This window comes from Crocuta crocuta, unplaced genomic scaffold (genome assembly GCF_008692635.1).
Source record: "Crocuta crocuta isolate KB4526 unplaced genomic scaffold, BGI_CrCroc_1.0 scaffold166, whole genome shotgun sequence".
NCBI lineage: Eukaryota > Metazoa > Chordata > Mammalia > Carnivora > Hyaenidae > Crocuta > Crocuta crocuta.
Genome location: NW_027531018.1, coordinates 2015302 through 2034666, shown reverse-complemented (window position 1 = coordinate 2034666; position 19365 = coordinate 2015302). Strand labels below are relative to the sequence as shown.

The 19365-nt window shown below is 40.6% G+C and overlaps 1 protein-coding gene across 4 annotated transcripts in view; it reads right to left on the bottom strand.

Moving 5' to 3' along the window:
- The window catches only part of MND1 (meiotic nuclear divisions 1), a 64289-nt gene extending 48186 nt beyond the window's left edge, over window positions 1-16103 (bottom strand). For 2 of the 4 annotated variants that reach the window (XM_077770950.1, XM_077770953.1), the window contains exons 1-4: window positions 16044-16103; window positions 9822-9887; window positions 8693-8750; window positions 4505-4653 (exon numbers count right to left, since the gene is read on the bottom strand). In XM_077770950.1, the coding sequence (XP_077627076.1) occupies window positions 4505-4653; window positions 8693-8750; window positions 9822-9887; window positions 16044-16046 (276 nt within the window). In that variant the 5' untranslated portion in view covers window positions 16047-16103. Of the gene's footprint in view, window positions 1-4504; window positions 4654-8692; window positions 8751-9821; window positions 9888-11354; window positions 11374-15373; window positions 15394-16043 lie in introns of those variants that run through there. The other 2 variants (XM_077770952.1, XM_077770951.1) reach the window with 2 other exon arrangements.
- Between the last annotated feature and the right edge of the window lie 3262 nt (window positions 16104-19365).

Here is a 19365-nt window from a genome sequence, read left to right as displayed (position 1 = left end):
TTTTTGTTTTTCATTTAGTAAGACACACTGCTGCCTCAACAAAGTGTTTTGTTAGTAAAGAAAGGGGCAATGCTCATTACATAGGCAACCAGTAGTATGAGCCAAAGCAATACACTATGGTAAAACCAAAAATATTAGAGTTTAGAGGAAGCCAAAAACACTGTAAGCTATGGGGCCTTGAGAAGGTTTCTGAAATGAGAAATGTTTTAGACTTTGGCTAAGTAGAAAGGAAGAGCAAGGGAATTCTCAAAGAGGATAAAGAAACAAAAAAACCATGAAGACAGGAAAATGCAGTAAGGCCTAAAAGTAGATTACCCTGTATAAAGTTTTTAATTCCATGATGAACTTTTCAAAAAATTGCTGAGGGACGAATATGCATGTTGTTTCCTAGCAGAAGGAAATGTGGCATCATGTTTAAAAAAAAAAAAAAAAAACATGAGCAAAGGATATGAATAGGCATTTCTCTAAGGAAGAAACACAAATGGCCCATAAACACATGAAACGATGCTCAACATCATTAGTCTTCAGGAAAATAGAAAGCAAAACCATAACGAGATGCTACTTCACAGCCACTAAGATGGCTAAAGCCAAAAAAGCCAGTAATGATAAATTTCAGTGAAGATGTGGTAAAACTGGAAGCTTCACGCACTGCTGGTAAAAATGGAAACTGGTGCAGCCAAATTAGAAAGAAGTCTGGAAGTTCTTCCAACAATCATGCTGTCATATGACCCAGCAATTCCCAAGAGAAATGAAAACACATGTCTGGACAAAAAACTTGTACATGAAAGTTTATAGCAACATTGCATATTAATAGTCAAAAGGTGGAAACAATCCAAATGGCCATTAACTGAAGAACGGATAAATGAAACATGGTATATTCATACAATGGAGTATTATTTGGCCATAAAAAGGAAATGAGGTACTGATACTATCACATGGACAAACCTTTAAAACATTCTGCTAAAGAAGCCAGTTGAGAACGACACACATGATGTTATTCCACTCATATGAAATGCCCAGAACAAGAAAATTTACAAGAGACGGAAAGTAGCTTCACTGGTTGCCTATGGCTAAGGCAGGATAAGTGAGCTTGGTCCACCTTGGTCCAAACCAGCATTATTTCATAGCTGGATTATTTCAATAACTTAACCTCCTTGGTTTCCCTGCTTCCATTCTTTGTCCACCAATAGATTCTGAGTGCCTAGGATAGTTATCACAGAAGATAGTAGATATTCAATAATTTAGTTGATATTATTCTGACTCCCAAGTCTTATATTCTTTTCCAGCTTTTTCTCCTGATTTATTTTGCAGATGTCATGGTAGGAGAGAGAGTGCTACTCAGCATTCAAACTCCCTTCCTACTTTGGGGAACTGCTGATGCCAAGAGGAGGCAGCTACCTCCCACCACAAAAACTGGAAACCCCATGGGATGCCTGGATGGCTTAGTCAGTTAAGCATCTGACCCGATGTACACTCAGGTCACGATCCCGCAGGTTCATGATGAGATTGAGTCCTGCACTGGGCTCTGTGTTGATAACACNTCCCTTTAAACAAACTTAGAAAAAAAAAAAGAAACTAGAATCTCCAATTACTTATTTCGCCAGTTCCTCTGGCAACAAGAGTGTGAAAATGTAACCCAGGCTTGGCCAAATCACATGTACCGCCACAAGTTGTGACTGGTAGCTGGGACAGAATTTTTTTTTTTGAGGGGTTTTTATGTTTGTTTTCTTTTCTTTTCTTTGGTAGCAGCAACATCTGGTTCTTCAGCCTGAGTCAGAGGCACCAGTGGAATCATCTTCTGAGGTCAGCAATGTCACTAGAGCTAGGTGCAGTGTTCGTGGCTCCGGGCAGTAGAATCCTCACCAGACAGGTTTCATGGTGTGACTTTGGCTGTGGTCTGGCTGTGTACCTTCCCTCAGCCTCTGCCTACTTTTACAACTGGGTTTCCAGTCTTCCCAGTGATTCTGCAAGTCCATCTTTTATCTTTCAGTAAATAAATAAAATGTACGATTTTTTGCTAATGTCATCCTGAGTTAATCTTCACTGCTTATAGTTAAAAAACAGTGACTGACAGAGGTCTCCTACAGACTAACTCTTTACCCTTCTTAATCCTATGAGAAACATTTTAAATAGTGGTGTTTCAGGAGGATTTTCCTATGAAGAAATGTAATCTCACATTACCTCCAAACAGAAAGAAATTCATTTCCTTTATTCTTTTTTTTAAAGTTCATTTATTTATTTTGAGAGAAAGAGTGCACATGAGGAAGGGGGAGACAGAGAATCCCCAAGCAGGCTCTGGGCTGCCAGCAGAGCCTGATGCAGGGCTCAGAACTCACAAAACCATGAGATCATGATCTGAGCTGAAACTAAGAGTCAGATGCTTAATCAACTGAGCCACCTAGGCACTCCTCCTTTACTATTCTTGATTAACTTTTCCTGGTCCTGTTATCTTCTTGAGAATCAGTATTCTTCCTTGCCTCACTCCAAAACAAGTCCATAGCCCATTTCCCTGAAGTTCCATTTCTTACCTACACTGTAAATTCCACATGGTAATTCACCTCCTCAGTTGTGTAAAAGAATAAAAAAAAAAAACAACACTTCATTAAAATGTAGTGGAATCTTGTAGTACAGACTAAATGCATGATCTCGGAAACAACCAAGATTTTCTTTAATAGCTGAGTGAATAAACTGCAGCACAACTATGAAATGGAATATTATTTACCAATAAAAAGAAATGAGTGATCAAGCCACCAAAAGACACAGAGGAAACCTAAATATATATGACTAAGTGAAAGAAGCCAATCTGAAAAGGCTATAGACTGTACAATTCCAACAATATCATATTCTGGGAAAGGTAAACTACAGAACAGTAAAAATACCAGTGGTTGCTAGGAGTTAGGGGACAGGGAAGGATGGAGCGGGGAGAGGGAAGGATGGTGGAATAACTCCAGCACAGGAGAATTTTAGGGCAGTGAAGCTATTCTGTATGTTCCTGCAATTGTGGATACATAACACTTATGCATTTGTCAAAATTCACAGAATATACAATGTAAAATGTGAACCCCGGTATACACTATGGACTGTATTTAATAACAAGGTATCAATACTGACTCATCAATTATAACATGTATCACACTAATACAAAACGTAAATAATAGGGGAAATTTTGTGTTTGGTGGGGAGTAGGGGGTGGTACAGGTATCCCCGTTTTTCAAGAGTTCATGTTATGCCACTTTGCTTTTATGAAAGACCTACATTACTACCTATTTTTACTAACTCAAAGAAATCTGAAGGGTACTTTTGCTTTTACAAAAAAGATAAAAAGCAAAACGAGTGTTCAGCGTTCATTTTGCAGCAAGCCCTTACAGAGGCAGCGTGCACCCAGAGCAGTAAGAGTGGTCCAAGCTCCTTCCCTGGGAACTATACTCAGCATCTCAACATCAAGCTCCACAGCACTGAACTGTGTCTATGAGCATCTGTACTTTACTTTTATGTATTTTGTGCATCCGTTAGGAAGATGTGCCCTAAACTATTAGAAAAATCTAAGAAAGGTTACTTTTGGGGTCTAGAACCACTCAGATGTTTTTCCATATAGATTAATGGTAACTGCTTTTTCACTTTACACTATTTTAGCTCACAAAATGTTTCAAGGAATACTCCCCTTTCAGACACTGGGAAGAGACTATACAGCTGACCACTGAACAATGCAGAGTTAGAGCCAACTCTCATTCAGTCAAAAATCCACATGTAACTTTTGACTCCCCAAAAACGTAACTGCCGGGGCACCTGGGTGGCTCAGTTGTTTGAGCCTCCGACTCTTGGTTTCAGCTCAGGTTATGATCCCAGGGTCATGGGATCCAGGCCCACATCGGGCTCCATGCTCAACATGGAATCTGCTTGAGATTCTCCCTTTCTCTCTCTCTCTCTCTCTCTCTCTCTCTCTTTCTCTCTCTCCACCTCTCCATCCCTCCCTCCCCTCACTAGTGCTCTGTCTCTCCAAAAAAGAAAAAAAAAAAAAAAAAGTAACTGCTAACAACCCACTGTTGACCAGAAGCCTTACCAATAACATAAACAGTTGATTAACACATATTTTGTATGCTATCATATAATAAAGTATGCTAGGGAAAAGAAAATGTAGATAATCATGAGAAAAAGAAAATACATTTACAGTACTATATGTATACAAAAAATCCATGTATAAGTGGACTCATGGAGTTCAAACCCATGTCAACAGCATTGGGGAACTCTCTGTACCTCCCCACCCCTTTTTCTGTAACTCTAAAGGGAACTAAAATACTATAAAATAGTATCATGATATGGGAAGATGAAGGTTAAAACATTCTAAGACCCTCGTATTGTTTGGAAGAAAGAGACATTGATTATCTCTAGACTTTGAGTCAAATAACGCATGTTAAAAATTTAATGGAAACCACATAAGATTAAATAAACACAAATTTCTTTCTCACAAAGCAAATCTGCAATTTTTTAATCTGGGGTGGCTTACCTGAGATTCCAGAACCTCCAGCTTGCGTTTTCTTGCATGAAGAGCTTTGCTTGGAAAAGCCCAATAATAATTGGACGTTCCGATCCTCTCACAGTCAACCATACCGTCATCAACTAAGCTTTGAAGGACTTCTTTTACTGACATAGCAGCTAAAAGAGATAATTTTTAGACTACATTAAGACACATCCTATACAATTAAAAGGCCAAAAACTAGGAAAACACTTGCAATAAATATACAGAAGGGGTAATAAATTAACAAAGGAGCTTTTAAAAATAAAGAACTACAATGTACAAAAGTACATCAATGAACAAAAACAACATATACACAGCCAATAAACAAAAATGTTTAACCCCACTAATTGAAGAAATGCAAAATAAAGCAATGACATGATTTCTTTTTTTTTAATTTTTTAATGTTTTTTTGGGTTTTTTTTTTCCCCCACATTTCTGAGAGAGAGAGAGAGAGAGAGAGAGACAACATGAGCAGGGGAGGATCAGAGAGAGAGCGAGACACAGAATCCATAGCAGGCTCCAGGCTCTGTGCTAGCTGTCAGCACAGAGCCTGACGCAGGGCTTAAACCCACGAACCGTGAGATCATGACCTGAGCCGAAGTCGGACACTTAACTGACTGAACCACCCAGGCGCCCTTGGCATATGATTTCTTGAATACCAAATTAAAAATACCAAAAATATCATAAAAGATTTAGGGTAATGAGTACTCTCATCATGGGTAGAAAATATGGCAATATATATATTGAAAACCTTAGATTTAAGCATACTTTTATGTAGAAATTCCACTATTTTAAATACAGCCGAAGAAAATGACAGACATGCATAAGGATGCTTATCAAAACATTGTTTTAAATAGCAAAAAACTGGAAATCAGTCCAATAACTGGACTTGTAAAAATATTTTACTGTGGGGCACCTGAGTGGCTTACTCCGTGAAGCGTCTGACTAGATTTCAGCTCAGGTCATGAACTCAGTTTGGGAGTATGAGCCCTGCCTTGGGCTGTGCTGTGCTAGGGATTTTGTCTCCCTCTCTCTCTGCCCCTCCTCCACTTGCTCCCTCTCTCTCTCTCAAAATAAATAAAAATAACCTTAAAAAAAGGCATTGTATTCTGATGGGATACTGCACAATCATTAAACTTATGTTATAAAATATTTAATGGCATGGATATATATATACATTTAAAATGCAGTATATAAAATATAGAGAAATAGAGGTGCCTGGGTGGCTCAGTCATTTAAGCATCTGACTTCAGCTCAGGTCACGATCTCACACTCCATGAGTTCAAGCTCCACACTGGGCTCTGTGCTGACAGCTTAGAGTCTGGAGCCTGCTTCAGATTCTGTGTCTCCCTCTCTCTCTGCCCCTTGCCCTCTCACACTTGCGCTCTCTCAAAACTAAACATTAAAAAAAATTTTTTTTTAATATATAGAAAAATAAAGTTTAAATATGTACTAATGTGACAAGTTATCTGGTTGGTAAGAGGCAATTTTTATTTCCTCTTTTTGTTTATTTTTCTTTTTTTTTCCAACAATGAACATGTTTTGCCTTTTATGCTAATAAGACTAAAAAAAGAAAAAACTATTGAGAAAAATTAAACAATAAAATAAACTAAATGTATGGTTAAGGGTAAGGTAAAAAAATCAGAAGTTTTCAAAAATAGCATATAAAAATGTAAAGTCATATTTCATAAATATTTGAAATTCGTGAACAATTCTTATTAAGTAAAACTGTACTGAGAAATTATCTATATTTTAATGTCTACTTTAATTTTTTCTACAGATTCCTAAATAAAATCTATTAGAAAACAAAAGATTTAATAAATTTTAAAAAGTTGACACCAAATGTACAAAACATTCAACCTCACTTATAAAGAAATACAAAGTGAAATGAAATGTCAACGATTCTAAAAATGAAAACACGGTTCTGAGAAATGAATGTGAATATAATTTGATATAGCCCTTCCTGAAGGCACTTTGAGAATACATATAAAATGCCTAAAACCACACAAGTCTTTATTTTCCATTTGTTTCTAGGAACATTTCCCAATGAAGTGATAGGAGATGTGGGGAAAAAAATGTATGGGTGAGAAGAAAAAAGGGATGAGTAAGTGGAGCACACTAAGTTTTTCGGGCAGTAATAAAACCCTCTGCGTACCATGAGAATGGACTCGTGTCATTATCCACTTGTCCAAACTCACAGAATGCAATGCAAACCATGGACTTTGGGGGATTAGGATGTGTCAACTGTAACAAATGGATCCCTGGTGAGTGATGTTCACAGCAGGAGAAGCTGTACATGTGGGGGAGCAGGAAACTCTCAATCTGCTATGACCCTAAAACCACCCTCAAAATTACTTTAGAAAAAAAATTCATAGATAGAGTGTTACACACTAATTTAAGCAGCAAAATCTGGGGAGAACCTAGGTGTTCAACAATAGGTAACAGGCTAAGCAAAATAGGGTATAGTGGGTGGTCACAGAATGAAACATTAGGAAATGCAGATGTTGTACATTTTTTTTGTTAGTTTTATTTATTTATTTTGAGAGAGAGAGCGCACAGGGGAGACGCAGAGAGAGAGGAAAAAAGGGAATTCCAGAAGGCTCCATGCTGTGAGTGCAGAGGCTCACAAGGGGCTCAATCCCATGGACTGTGAGAGCCTGACCTGAGCAGACATCAAGAGTCAGCTGCCTAACCAACTGAGCCACCCAGGTGCTCCACGTCATTTCTTTTAGGCAAATGACCTAAGGAAATGTAGATGACATAATGTTATATGAAAAAATACATGAACACAAAATTGCATATACAGGATGGTTTCCTCTAAAAACAAAACAACAAAAACCCAGATAAATACATACACAAATAGAACCGAAGAATAAGACATCAAAATACACCAAAATGTTAACAAGTGGTGATCCTAGAATAGAGGGCTTACTAACAATTTTTACTTCAATTATAGTTTTTATCTGTTAAAATAAACGTGTATAGCTTACATACTGAAAATAAGGTTTAAATATATATATATGTATCATATATAGTGGGTTTAACCCTTCAAAAGATAACCCCCAAATCCTGTGAATATGACCTTATTTGGTTGGAAAAAGGGTCTGTATAGATGCAATTAAGGATCATAGATGAGGGGCGCCTGGGTGGCTTAGTCGGTTAAGCGTCCGACTTTCGCTTAGGTCATGATCTCGCGGTTCATGGGTTCGAGCCCCGCGTCGGGCTCTGTGCTGACTGCCAGCTCAGAGCCTGGAGCCTGTTTCAGTCTGTGACTCCCTCTCTCTCTGACCCTCCCCTGCTCACACTGTCTCTCTCTCTCTCTCCTAGAAATAAATAAAACATTTAAAAAAAAAAAAAAAAAAGGATCATAGATGAAATCATCCATGTTTTAGGGTGATATGACCCAAGTCCAATGACATATGTCCTTATAAGAGAGAATAGGAGAAAATAAAGAGGAAGTCTATGTGATAACAGAAGCAGAGATTTGAATGACACGCCTATAAACCAAGCATTGCAGGCAGCCACCAGAAGCCAGAAGAGAAGCAGGAGACAGATTCTCCTTCTGAATCTCCTGAAGGAACCAACCTTACCAATACCCTGATTTTAGACTTCTGGCTTCCAAAATTTTAAGAGAATAAATGCTATCGTGTTAAGCCACCAAGTTTGTGGTAATTTGTTACAACAGCTTAGAAAACTACTACACCACGTAAAGATAGGAAGTCACACTTAGCAAATACTATAACATAAATGAAATTTGTCTTCTCTTGAAGTAAATAGACCTATAAATAAATGTGTGTATGGATGCGTGCATGCATGTGTGCATAGGTACAGGTATACCTGCATATTCCATTTTAATTTTCCTAAAGCAAAGACTCCAAAGACAAGAATCGTGGCCACGGCCCAAAGACATCATGTAAGACTTTTACAAACATTCTTCACCTGTAGAAATTTATGTTTTCATAAAGTGAAAGACTGCTGCAGAAAAGATGACCAGTATTTCACAAAATGTCTCAGCACATCTTTGTTTTTTTTTTTAATAGTTTATTGTCAAGTTGGTTTCCATATAACACCCAGTGCTCATCCCCACAAGTGCCCTCCTCCATGCCCATCACCTCCCCTTCCCCTCCCCCCAACCAGCCCTAGGTTTGTTCTTTTCAGAACATCTTTGATACTCACTAATGCCTTTTTCTTTGGGCGCAATCTTCTCCATGTCTTTTAACTGAAACACATCTTTCTGTTTAAAAGAGTTTTTAAAAAGGTGAAAAAGATGTATTTATTTTCTACTATATATTTATATTTACCATAACTATATTAATAAGCTTTGTACTAAAAGCTGTGCCTGGTAATGAAGAGTGCAACAGAATCAAGCATTTTAGAGCTAGAACAAACTGCAATTGTTCAGTATCTTCAAAAGAATTTAAAAGGGACAGATTTTACATGAACATTCAATTCTTTAAAGTAACTGGAGATCAGAATGTCCTGTCAAGTGTTAGGCCAAGACATAGGAAATTAGTGTTTTTTGTAGGTCTAAGATTTGGACTTGAACTGGAAGGGGAAAAAAAAAAAGCTACTGTTTAGCAACATGATAAAAAAAAAAAAAAAACCAAAAAACAGTCTCTAGAGCCAGGTGTCTGGATTTGAATCCTGGCTCTACCACTTAGGACCTGAAACTTCAAACATATTTCTGTTAGTGGCAGGCACAAAAACCTGTAATAAATTAAGGAGGCTTATGATGTATACGTTACTCTATAGTCAGATTTACATACGCAAAGAGGCAGCATTTACCACTGCCTCTAAAATCAGATGATCCTCCCTGGACCGGAATCTTAGTATGACCATTTTAATTTTTTGAGAGCCAGGGCTGGTAGCTTAGGCCGTGTCTCAGATGTCCTCATCTGTAAGAATGAGGATCATAACAGTACTGATCTCAAAGGGTTAAAAAGGATGGACTCAGATAACCTACACCAAGTGCTCAGAGCAATGATTGGCACCTACGAAGCACTCAGTTGATGTCAATTATTATTATTATTCACAGGCGGAAAGGGGACATAATCAAATACATGCTTTGGAAAGATCATTCGGTGCCAGTGTATAGCAGGAGTTTGGACAGAAGTGAGCATTGGAGTAGGGTTCTTTCATACTCCATAGCTTCACAGAAATGAAAAATGTGTGCAGAACTTTATCTACTCTTCAGGAAATTTATTAGCAATGATATCTGATAAAAAAGGTACAGTTGACACTGAATGACACATGCTTAAGGAGAAAATTACATAAAATACTAAAAATCTTAGGGAAAACAACTTACCGTCTCAAAAAATATTTCCATCATGCGGGCTCTCTTCTCCTCTGCACTCAGTCCTTTTTTCTTTGACTAAAGCACCAAAGTAAAAAAGTAGACACGCATTAAAGACAAACAAACAAACCACTGCATTCTAAAACAACTTGGTCTGAAACATTATCTGAAGTGTCATGGTCTTTTCTGCCAATGAGTTCGATAACTCTCAGAGCCAGGCCTAAAGATTCATTTGAACTACTATATGCCAAGCCTTGTGGTAGGTGCTGCCAGTATAATAATAACTGTGACTGTGACAGAGCCTGGCAGTTTATAGAAATTCAACATTTATCAAATGAGCCAATGACAAGTCCCTGTATTTACCTTCAAAGGATTTACAACCTCTCAAAGAAAATAGACGAAACTAAAAAGTAATGAAACGGATATGTACAAATTGCTACCAAGGACAGAATTAGTTGCGGAAGGGTAAGGGCTATCTAGGAAGGCTAGAGATGAAGCGGATTTTGGCAAGTTGAGAAATGGGGAGACAGTGTCCTGGGCAGACCATACACAGCCACAATGTTGTGGAAGTCCATGGAACGCATCCGAAAGACAAGTACTCAGGGATGATTGCTGCGTAGTGCATGCAGAGGGAGGGGCAGAGAAGGTGAGAAAGACTGTCGGAGGCCAGATCACAGAAGGACTGTCCATCTGAAGAGAATGTATGTTATTCTAGAATAACATGAGAAGCTATGGACGGATTTCTAAAGCAGAGGAGTGACAAGATTAGAGTTCCATTTTAGTAAGATGGCATATGGTAGCACTGTGGAAGATAGGCTGGAGGAAGGAAAAACCTATCCAAGTGGACAATGGAAGCCTACTGTAGGTTAATACTATAACTACGGTTTAGCTGACTTAAAATTAAGATAATTAACATGTAACTAAAATGTCTGTTGACAATTCAATTTTATAATATATTGTATTTAGAATAAAGCTGAAATTCAAATTTTTTTAAAAAGCCAAGTTTCCTCAATGCAAAGATTCACAGAAAATAACAAAAGAGAGAACCATCATGTCTAATAGAGAATTCCATTCTAATGTTTAAGTCATCTACATCTTCCTCAAAAATCACACAGGATCATGAGGCAGTATAAACTGTTTAGTTGGAACTTTAAAATGCTTTACATCACTTTAAAAAAGGCAGACATTAAAAACAAACAAAAAAAGACTGAGCCTTTGCAACCAAATACTCCATCGGAAAATGAAAGCCTATAAAAGACCGGGAAAGGGATTGGAAATTGCCATCCTGAATACATACTAGAGTCCACACGTCTTCATTCTACTTGCAGAACCTAGAAACCCACTAACCGATTTTCACAGCAATAAAATTATCAAGTGTTCCTGGAGGAATTGTACAGATAAAATAAGTAGACTTAACGTTGATATTTCTCTTTTTCCTCCGTCTACTCTCGAACACTAGTTCCCCCAGGTTCTCCATTGATCCCCTCATCTCCTCACACCTTTTCTTTGGTCTTACCAGCTATCATGGTTTTCACAAACACTCACGCTGAATCCTCAAATCATAAATCGGTCTCTGAAGTACACTCCTGAGCTTCAGTCTCATGTATTTGCCTGCCTGCTGGACAGACTTCAAACTCAGAGGGTTTAAACTGAACTCTTCTTCTCCCACATCTGCTTGCCAAACCTGCTGTTCCAGGTCTTGAGCTCAGTTAGATACCACCTTGTCATCCAAGCCAGAGGCCTGGCAGTCAGCCCAGGTTCCTTCATCTCTCATCAGACCAATCACCAAGTTCTGCCAGTTTTAGTGCTTAACTATTCCTCAAATCTATCCAGTCTGCTCCATCCCTATAACCTCTACCTCGATTCAGTCCTTCGTTATGTGTGCTGTCTCCTGCAACAGGCCTGCAACCCCCCTGGCCACACTTCGTCTCACCCTCTAAGTCCACATTCCACACTGCCAAGAAACCAACCTAACTATGCCTTTCCCCTGCTTAAAAGACTTCAGTGGCTCTGAACCATCCAGAAGTATCCAATCACTCTACAAGGCCCTTTATCACCTGACCCCAATCTACCTCTCACAGATACCACTCCCCACATCATATGTGACCATACCATGGAGAGTTACGCCACTGGAGCTGTAACACAAAACTCAGACAGTCCCTGACTTACCATGGTTCCACTTTTTCAACTTTATGATAGTGTGAAAGCGATGCACATTCAATAGAAATCATGCTTTGAATTTTGAATTTGAATCTTTTCCCAGGCTCATGATAGGTGGTATCATGAGGGTGGGCGGCCACAGGACCAATCATTGTTTTTCACCTTCAGTACAGTTTCAATAAATTACATGAGACATTTAATACTTTACTATAAGAGAGGCTTGTCTTAGATGCTTTTGCCAGCTATAGGCTGATGTCTAAGTGTTCTGAGCATGTTTAAGGTAGGTTAGGCTAAGCTATGGTGTTCCATAGGTTAGGTGTATTAAATGCATTTTTGCCTTAACGATATTTTCAACTTAGAATGGGTTTATCGGGGTGTAACTCCACTGTGAGCTGAAGAAGATCCGTACTTGAAATTCTCCACTCACAGCATGCTCTTTCCCATTTATATCTCTTTAAGAAAATGTTCTATCTAAAACACCTGCTCCTCTCTCCTATTCGAAACTCCAAAAACAATCTCCCAAGGCTTAGTTTAAGCACTCTGGGAAAGAGCTTCCCAAGCTCACAGGACAGGCTGAGTGCCATCCCATGTGCTCCCAGAACACAACTTCATCAGATCAATTTGTATACTTGTCTTTCTCAGCCGACTGAAAACTTCAGAACATGCACTGCCCTTGCCTTCCTAGAGCTTAGTGCTAGAGAGAGCAGACACAAAGGCCATCCCTTGACTTCAGGACCATGTATCTTTAGCCCGAACTCTATGAGACTGTTCAGGCTCCCAAACCCCACAACATCCTCTGCACTCCCATAAATATGACATAGGGTAACTTAATAATAAAGAATTCTGTGCTAACCATTTATGGCTTTCCTGGGGAGATAAATTGCAGAAATCTTAGGTGGGCAAGCTCCAAATATAGACCTATTCGCTAAACCCAGAGTCGAGAGCCAGCTTTCAATACTGCTTTAATCAGCCTCCCTTCACACTGGCCTCAGCAGTATCATATCAGAACAACCAAGCATGAAATCCACACCCAGTTAGAAGGCTCTTTCGATTCATTTTTCTAGTCCAATGGGTTTCAAACTGCCATTAGAATCATCTCAGGAGCTTTTCAAAAATACTGATGCCAAGGCACATGCCATATGAACTGAATCAGAATCTCTGAGACCAGATCTTGGCCTGGGCATGGGCATGCATATTTTACAAAGCCTCTCCAGGCGCTTTAACCGTACCCCAGGGTGGAGAACACTGCTCTTCTCACCCCAGAATCTAAAACCAGGTCAGGGACACTGGGGCCCATGAGGATCCCTTTAGGACTTTACTCTGTGGCTACATCACTGGAAAGCAGACCCGAAGCTTGAAATGGGTCCTAACATTTTGCTATTATGAAATAGCTCCTTGGAGAAACTCCTGGACTCCACAGGAATCTGCCCCCCAGAAGCAGGCGATGAGGAGAGTCTAGTGTCCTGGAGGCACACAGTTTTAGGAAAGCTCCTATCGCTCAGTTCAGAAGCTATGACAGTTACTCAAGAAATATGGATGAGCTGTATTATCCATTTACATTGTTTTCAGGCTAATTTACTCATCAGTCTCCATGACCAGAAATAGTTTTTTTATTTTTAACCACAGTAGGAGAGTATCATGGCCAGAATTAAAATAACTAATGTAAAAGGATACCATACTAATTCATATCTAGAAATTTCTCCCCAAAAAATCAACAAGGGCTTACTTAATAGTTAATATTAAAGAAAATCTGCTGACAACGTGAGAGATACATTCAAATTAGTAAGTAAGGGGACTCAAGATTTGACCTGAGGACGACAAAGCTTCCTGGTCGACCAACATATAGCTATCCCCACTTTTCCAAAGACCTACGTCAGTACCTATTTTCACTAACCAAAAGAAATCCTAAGAGCAGTTTCACTTGTACGGAAAAAAGGCAAAAAGTGAAAAAACAGTCCTCAGCGTTTGGTTTAGGAATGGCTCCACCAAGCTCCTTCCCTGGGAACTACATTCAGCATCTCAAGCATAAGCCACCATAGCTTTGAACTGTGTCTGAGTATCTGTGCTCTACCTCAATTTTATGTTGTGCATCTGTTAGCAAGATGTGTCGTAGGGTATGTGAAAAGCCTGAGAGAGAGAAAAAATTCTTTAAATTTTTAAAACATTAAAAGAGAGAAAAGCCCAAGAGGGATTATTTTTTAGGTCTAGGAAATGCTCAAAAATTTTTTCCATATAAATTAATAAGTGCTGCTGCTTCCCTTTACATCATTTCAGATGACAAAAGGCTTCACAGGAACACTACTCTTTCAAAGAGTAGGGGAAATCTGTATTTTAAACCACTTAAAAAACTGTACATCTAAGGAACCTTCTCCAATTAGGAGTTACAGAATTCCTAAAATCAGCCCTGTTTACCAACTACAATAAAATTTTGAAAAACTGAAAGTAGATGATATCTGGTGCCCTCAGAAGTGGTAAAGAACATTATATTTCTCCAATTCTAAAAATATGCCTGCACTTGTTTATCCACCAAGCCCAACCAAATCAAAACAGCGATTAATTCACAATTAGGAAAGGGAACAAAAATTTGTCTTTGATCAACATAACACTAAACTTACTTCCTGAGCATACATTAAAAAACCAGGATGTATCTCAAAGTTTTATTCTATTTCATGCTTCTCCATTCATTATCAGAGGTAAGCATCTGAAAATAGTTAACAGCATATAAGTAATTCATGTGTAAAGAGAGATTAGGTAAAAGGATAAAGTTAATGCATTTGTGCTGCACAGTTCTCAGTGGCCAGTTTTTTCAGGACAGTAACTCTACTGAGAACTATGCTACCACACAGCACTGGTAACAGATTTAAGTGTGGTCCTGTTTGCCTTTTGAGATCATTTTATGCCCAGGTGGCTGCGTTGTTAGTTCAACCACAAAGAAGCCGTTATCAGTTGTAATTACATCTGGACAAGTATCTTCAAATAAATACCATACAACCTAGATCCTTGCCCAGCAAAATAACGGCCACTTAACTAAATTAAGATATTAAAATCTTAGATTCATTTAATTAGATGTTGATTCTCTGCCAACAGAAGCAGAAAAAAAAATGACATGAAACTGAAGTTTATGGAAATGATTTGATGAGGGGCGCCTGGGTGGCTCAGTCGGTTAAGCCTCCAGCTCTTAATTTCGGCTCAGGTCATGATCCCAGGGTCTTACGGATCAGGCCCCACCGCCGGGATCCGCTCTGAGCATGGAGCCTGCTTGAGATCCTCCCTCCCTCCCTCTAACTCTCCCTCCCACTTCGTGCTCTCTCTCTAAAGTCAAAAAACAAAAAAGTTTTTTTAATGCTTTGATGAGCTCAAAGACATTACATTCACGAGGAAAAAAGATCGATTTGGAATCTTACCAGGACTTAACCTGCCATGGCACGCAGGGAAGGCTAACTCAGTGCAGTGCTTTCCTAACAGACAGACTCCTTACCAGCCAGCAGTTCAGAGCACAAAAGGGCATCGATTCCAGCCCTTTGGTAACAGAACAACTGATTTGCAAAGAAATCTTACTGGCCTAACGTGAAGATTCGTTACGCTACTTCCGAATCCGTGAGCCACTCAGAAACGTGCTCCGCAAATCATAATACACAGCCCCCGTCTAGGCTCCAAGATGCCGGCTCGCTCGCACCTTTCGCCCTTCTTCCTGAGAGGCTGCACCTTTGGCAGCGGAATCCGGGGAGCCTGGTGCAATGGGTCCGAAGCGACTCGTGCTCTGACAGGTCGCTAAGTGTGCAAGACGCTCGGGTAACGCTCCCGAACGCCTTCGGGGTTTAACCTAACGTGTCGCGGAGGGCTCCGGGGACAGCGCGGGGCGCGGCAGGGCGGGGAGGCAGCGGACGCCCGGCGGCGCAGGGGTAGCAGGCCCAGGGCCACGCCTCAGCCTCTGAGCTCGGGCCGCCGTCAGGCTGGCGGCCCCTCCGTGGGAGCCAGGCCCCCGAGGCCCGCCGGGACTACACGCTGTCGGGGGGACCCGCCGCCCGGGGAGGCGGGAGGAGCGCGAGCCCGGAGCGTGGCCTCGGTTCTTACCATAGCGGGTCTTCTGAAGGCCGGAGCTGCGCGAGGCGAGGGGCGGGGCGGGGCGAGGAGGGTTTGATTTTGGCGCGGACACCGCCAGGGGGCGGAGCAGCGATGAGGAAGAGGTGGGAGGGAAGCCGACCTCCATCCCAACGGTGCGCGGCGACCCCTGGCGGCCTGGCGGAGCGGCCGGCCGGAGAGGGGCGGGGTCCGCCAGGGCGCTCCTGGGACTGATATCTCCGCGGCTCCCGCCTCTGCGCTCCTGACATAGAATGTGACTCCTTTTTTTAGAAAGTCTTGAGCCCTCACTTTAGGGCACGGTTTCCTCGCGCCGCGCCGTAGAAACCCGGCTTAAGTTGGCCTTAGAAAATAGAGGCGATTTGGCTGCCGGAGAAGGAAGCGCTGCCCCCATCCATCCGGATTTGCCCAGCCTGGGGCGGACTTTCTTCTCTTTCCTAATTTTACCCGTCTTTTTCTCTGCAACCTCGCTTCACTGTTTTCCCGGGTTTTAAATATCACTTTGTATTGTTTGCTTTTCCCTTAGGTGTACTTGTTTGTTTTAGATAAACAAAATAATGAGGTTCAAATGAAAGCTGTGGAAAACCCGCTACCTGATGTCTTGAAAATACATGAATAGTCAGGGATAAAGTTCAGGTATTAGCCTAAAGGCACTACAAAATTAACTCGGACTTATCAATTATTTTGAAAATTATTGTACGTTATTTTGACCCATTTTAAAGCATAGTAATTTTACTGAAAACATAAAGAGTGGCATCTAAAGTTGAAATTTGTATCTCCTTTTGCTTCTTTAAGAAGCAGAGGCAAGGGGCGCCTGAGTGGCTCAGTGGGTTGAGCTTCTAACTCTTGACCTTGGCTCAGGTCATGATCTCACAGTTTGTGGGTTCCATATCAGAACCTGCATAAGGTTCTCTCTCTCCCTCTCTCTGCCCCCTCCCTGTTCACACTATTTTTCTCAAAATAAGTAAACATTAAAAAAGAAACGAAAAGAAACAGAAGCAAGGGAAGGGTTATATTGATTGCTTAGAGTTCCATCAATTTAGTTTTCCCCAAGGTGCATTAGGATACTCTGTGATTGATGGTACATGACCTGATATTAAAATAGTAAATGGGCAAAAAAGAGAAATATCTAAAAAAATAAAATAAAATAGTAAATGGGTAGCCATTTAATACATGTTTTAATATGTACTAGAAAAGTATAAGTAGCCCATTATACTCTGCATTTCTCATGTATTGCTCTAGATATGGATGAAATCTGTCAGAAAAAAGGAAAGTGATACTTAAGAAAATACTAAGTTACTGCACTGGTGATAAGTAGATTTGACAAAAATCATAAAGGTGACGCTTGTGGGAAGACTTGCCTTACTTGGCTCTGGAACTGCCATACCTGTTCCCTCCATCAGGAATGGCCTTTCTCCATTTGGCTTATTCTTGTCCCTCTTTAGATAGCTGAGATGTCTGGGAGACCTGACATTTGACTCGCTTGAGGAAACATTTTCCGTGTCTCCCCCTCCCACGGCACAAGCAGATCGGGTCTCTTCTGTGGTATGCTGTAGCAATCTGCAGTCTTATCACAGCACCCCACATTCATTTTATAACTGTTTTCTTGGACAGCTTCTCTGTAGTATCAAGCTCCTTCCTGTGGCAGAGGTTAAGCCAACTATTTTGGTGTCACCAAGACCTAGCACAGTGCCCAACACATGGTAAACAATAAATGTGTATCAAATAAATGTACTGGGTATTTAAGAACACCGTCTCTTCATTGACGAGGGGATAACTAGATATGGTTTTCAGTTGAAAAGAAGGGATATTGTACTTTATTAAAAATCTTAATTATTTGTATTGGGTAATGCTTTCCCATTTATTATCCTTACCAATAGAATTTTGAAATTATCATATATACCATTCATATGTGTTCAATTAAACAAGGAAACCATTAAACTATTGTGTGGTTCTAATGCTGCAGCAGCCTGCAAGGGAAAACCACAATCTAAGCCTGTAAATTCCTCAAGGTTAGGAAATCAAAACACTGAAGACTTACATCAGCCAACAAGACTTTAAGCTTTAGTGAATCAAAGAATTTCTTTGGTTCTCTTCTTTCCCTATATACGTCATTTGGCTGGCTCCTGTCGCCAGAGCAATCCTATCCACTTCCAGTTTGGCACTGCCTGATTCAAACAGATTTTGCTCAGACTCCTAATATGCTTCAATTTACCTTTTAATAGATGTCTTGAGACACCCCAAGTTTTGCAATACTATGGAGCAGGTAGACGTAGTATACACGTTTTTAAGTATGGTAAATAAATATTTGCAGCATCTGAGGAGGACTCATGAATTTGGATCCTGTATCCACCATCTAGTGTTTGCTATGGTACCCAAATGGCATTTGTTTATTACACAAATGTGTGTTTTACAAAATCCTGAAGCATAGATTAAGTTCATTCTTTTTACTTTACCTGCTGACTGCAAAGGGTGTGAAGATGAACCAGACAGGTCACACCAGTAAGGAGTTTATGTTTTAGTCAGAACTGCCCTTCCATCTCAGCTTCCTTGCCCAAGACCCTGCTCCGTAGAGGGACCTGTTGCCCTTACTCCAGCCACAACCCTCCCCATAGGCAAGGAATCTGCAGGGCCACAGAGACATGTCCCTCCCACCCCCCAACCCAGAACCTCCCTTCTAGACTAGGAATGTGGAAACCCAGAATCCCCTGAGTTTTCCCCAAAACAGAGCTTGAGACAAAGATGTGCTGGTAATTTATTTGGGACTTGGGAGGCAGCAAGGGAGAGATGGGAAAGGAGCAAAGCCACTAAACATGTGTGCGCTTCTTGGTGTGGGTATTTACAAGTCTTTACAAACTGATCTGCTTTGCCCAAGAGAATGGACGAGTTTGTGGAAGGAGAGAACACAGGAGAGATGAGATCTGAGGACAGAACTCCACTGGAGAGGACACGGTGAATCTCCAGGTGCCTTCCAGGCCCTTGGCTGCTTTCTGTCTTTAACCCCGGCATTCTTGCTGCACACAGGTGTGGTCCTTGCTATGTGCAACTAATGAACTCTCTGCCATCTGGGCCATGCCCGGCTAGACCAAGGCTAGAGTGTACAGGATGGACATAGAGCAAGCCACTTGCCTTTGAGGTGGCCAAGGAGGCCTTGGATAGTGACAAATTGACTCAATTGGGTCTTCTCTTGGGAAAGATGAGTACGAAGGGCACCTAGAGTGGGTTGCTCATTGGAACTGTAGCTATATCCTAAACGTCCCTGTACTGTGGTTACACTTCTCTGAGATTCCTGATGTGCGCTCCAGTTTTGGAATAC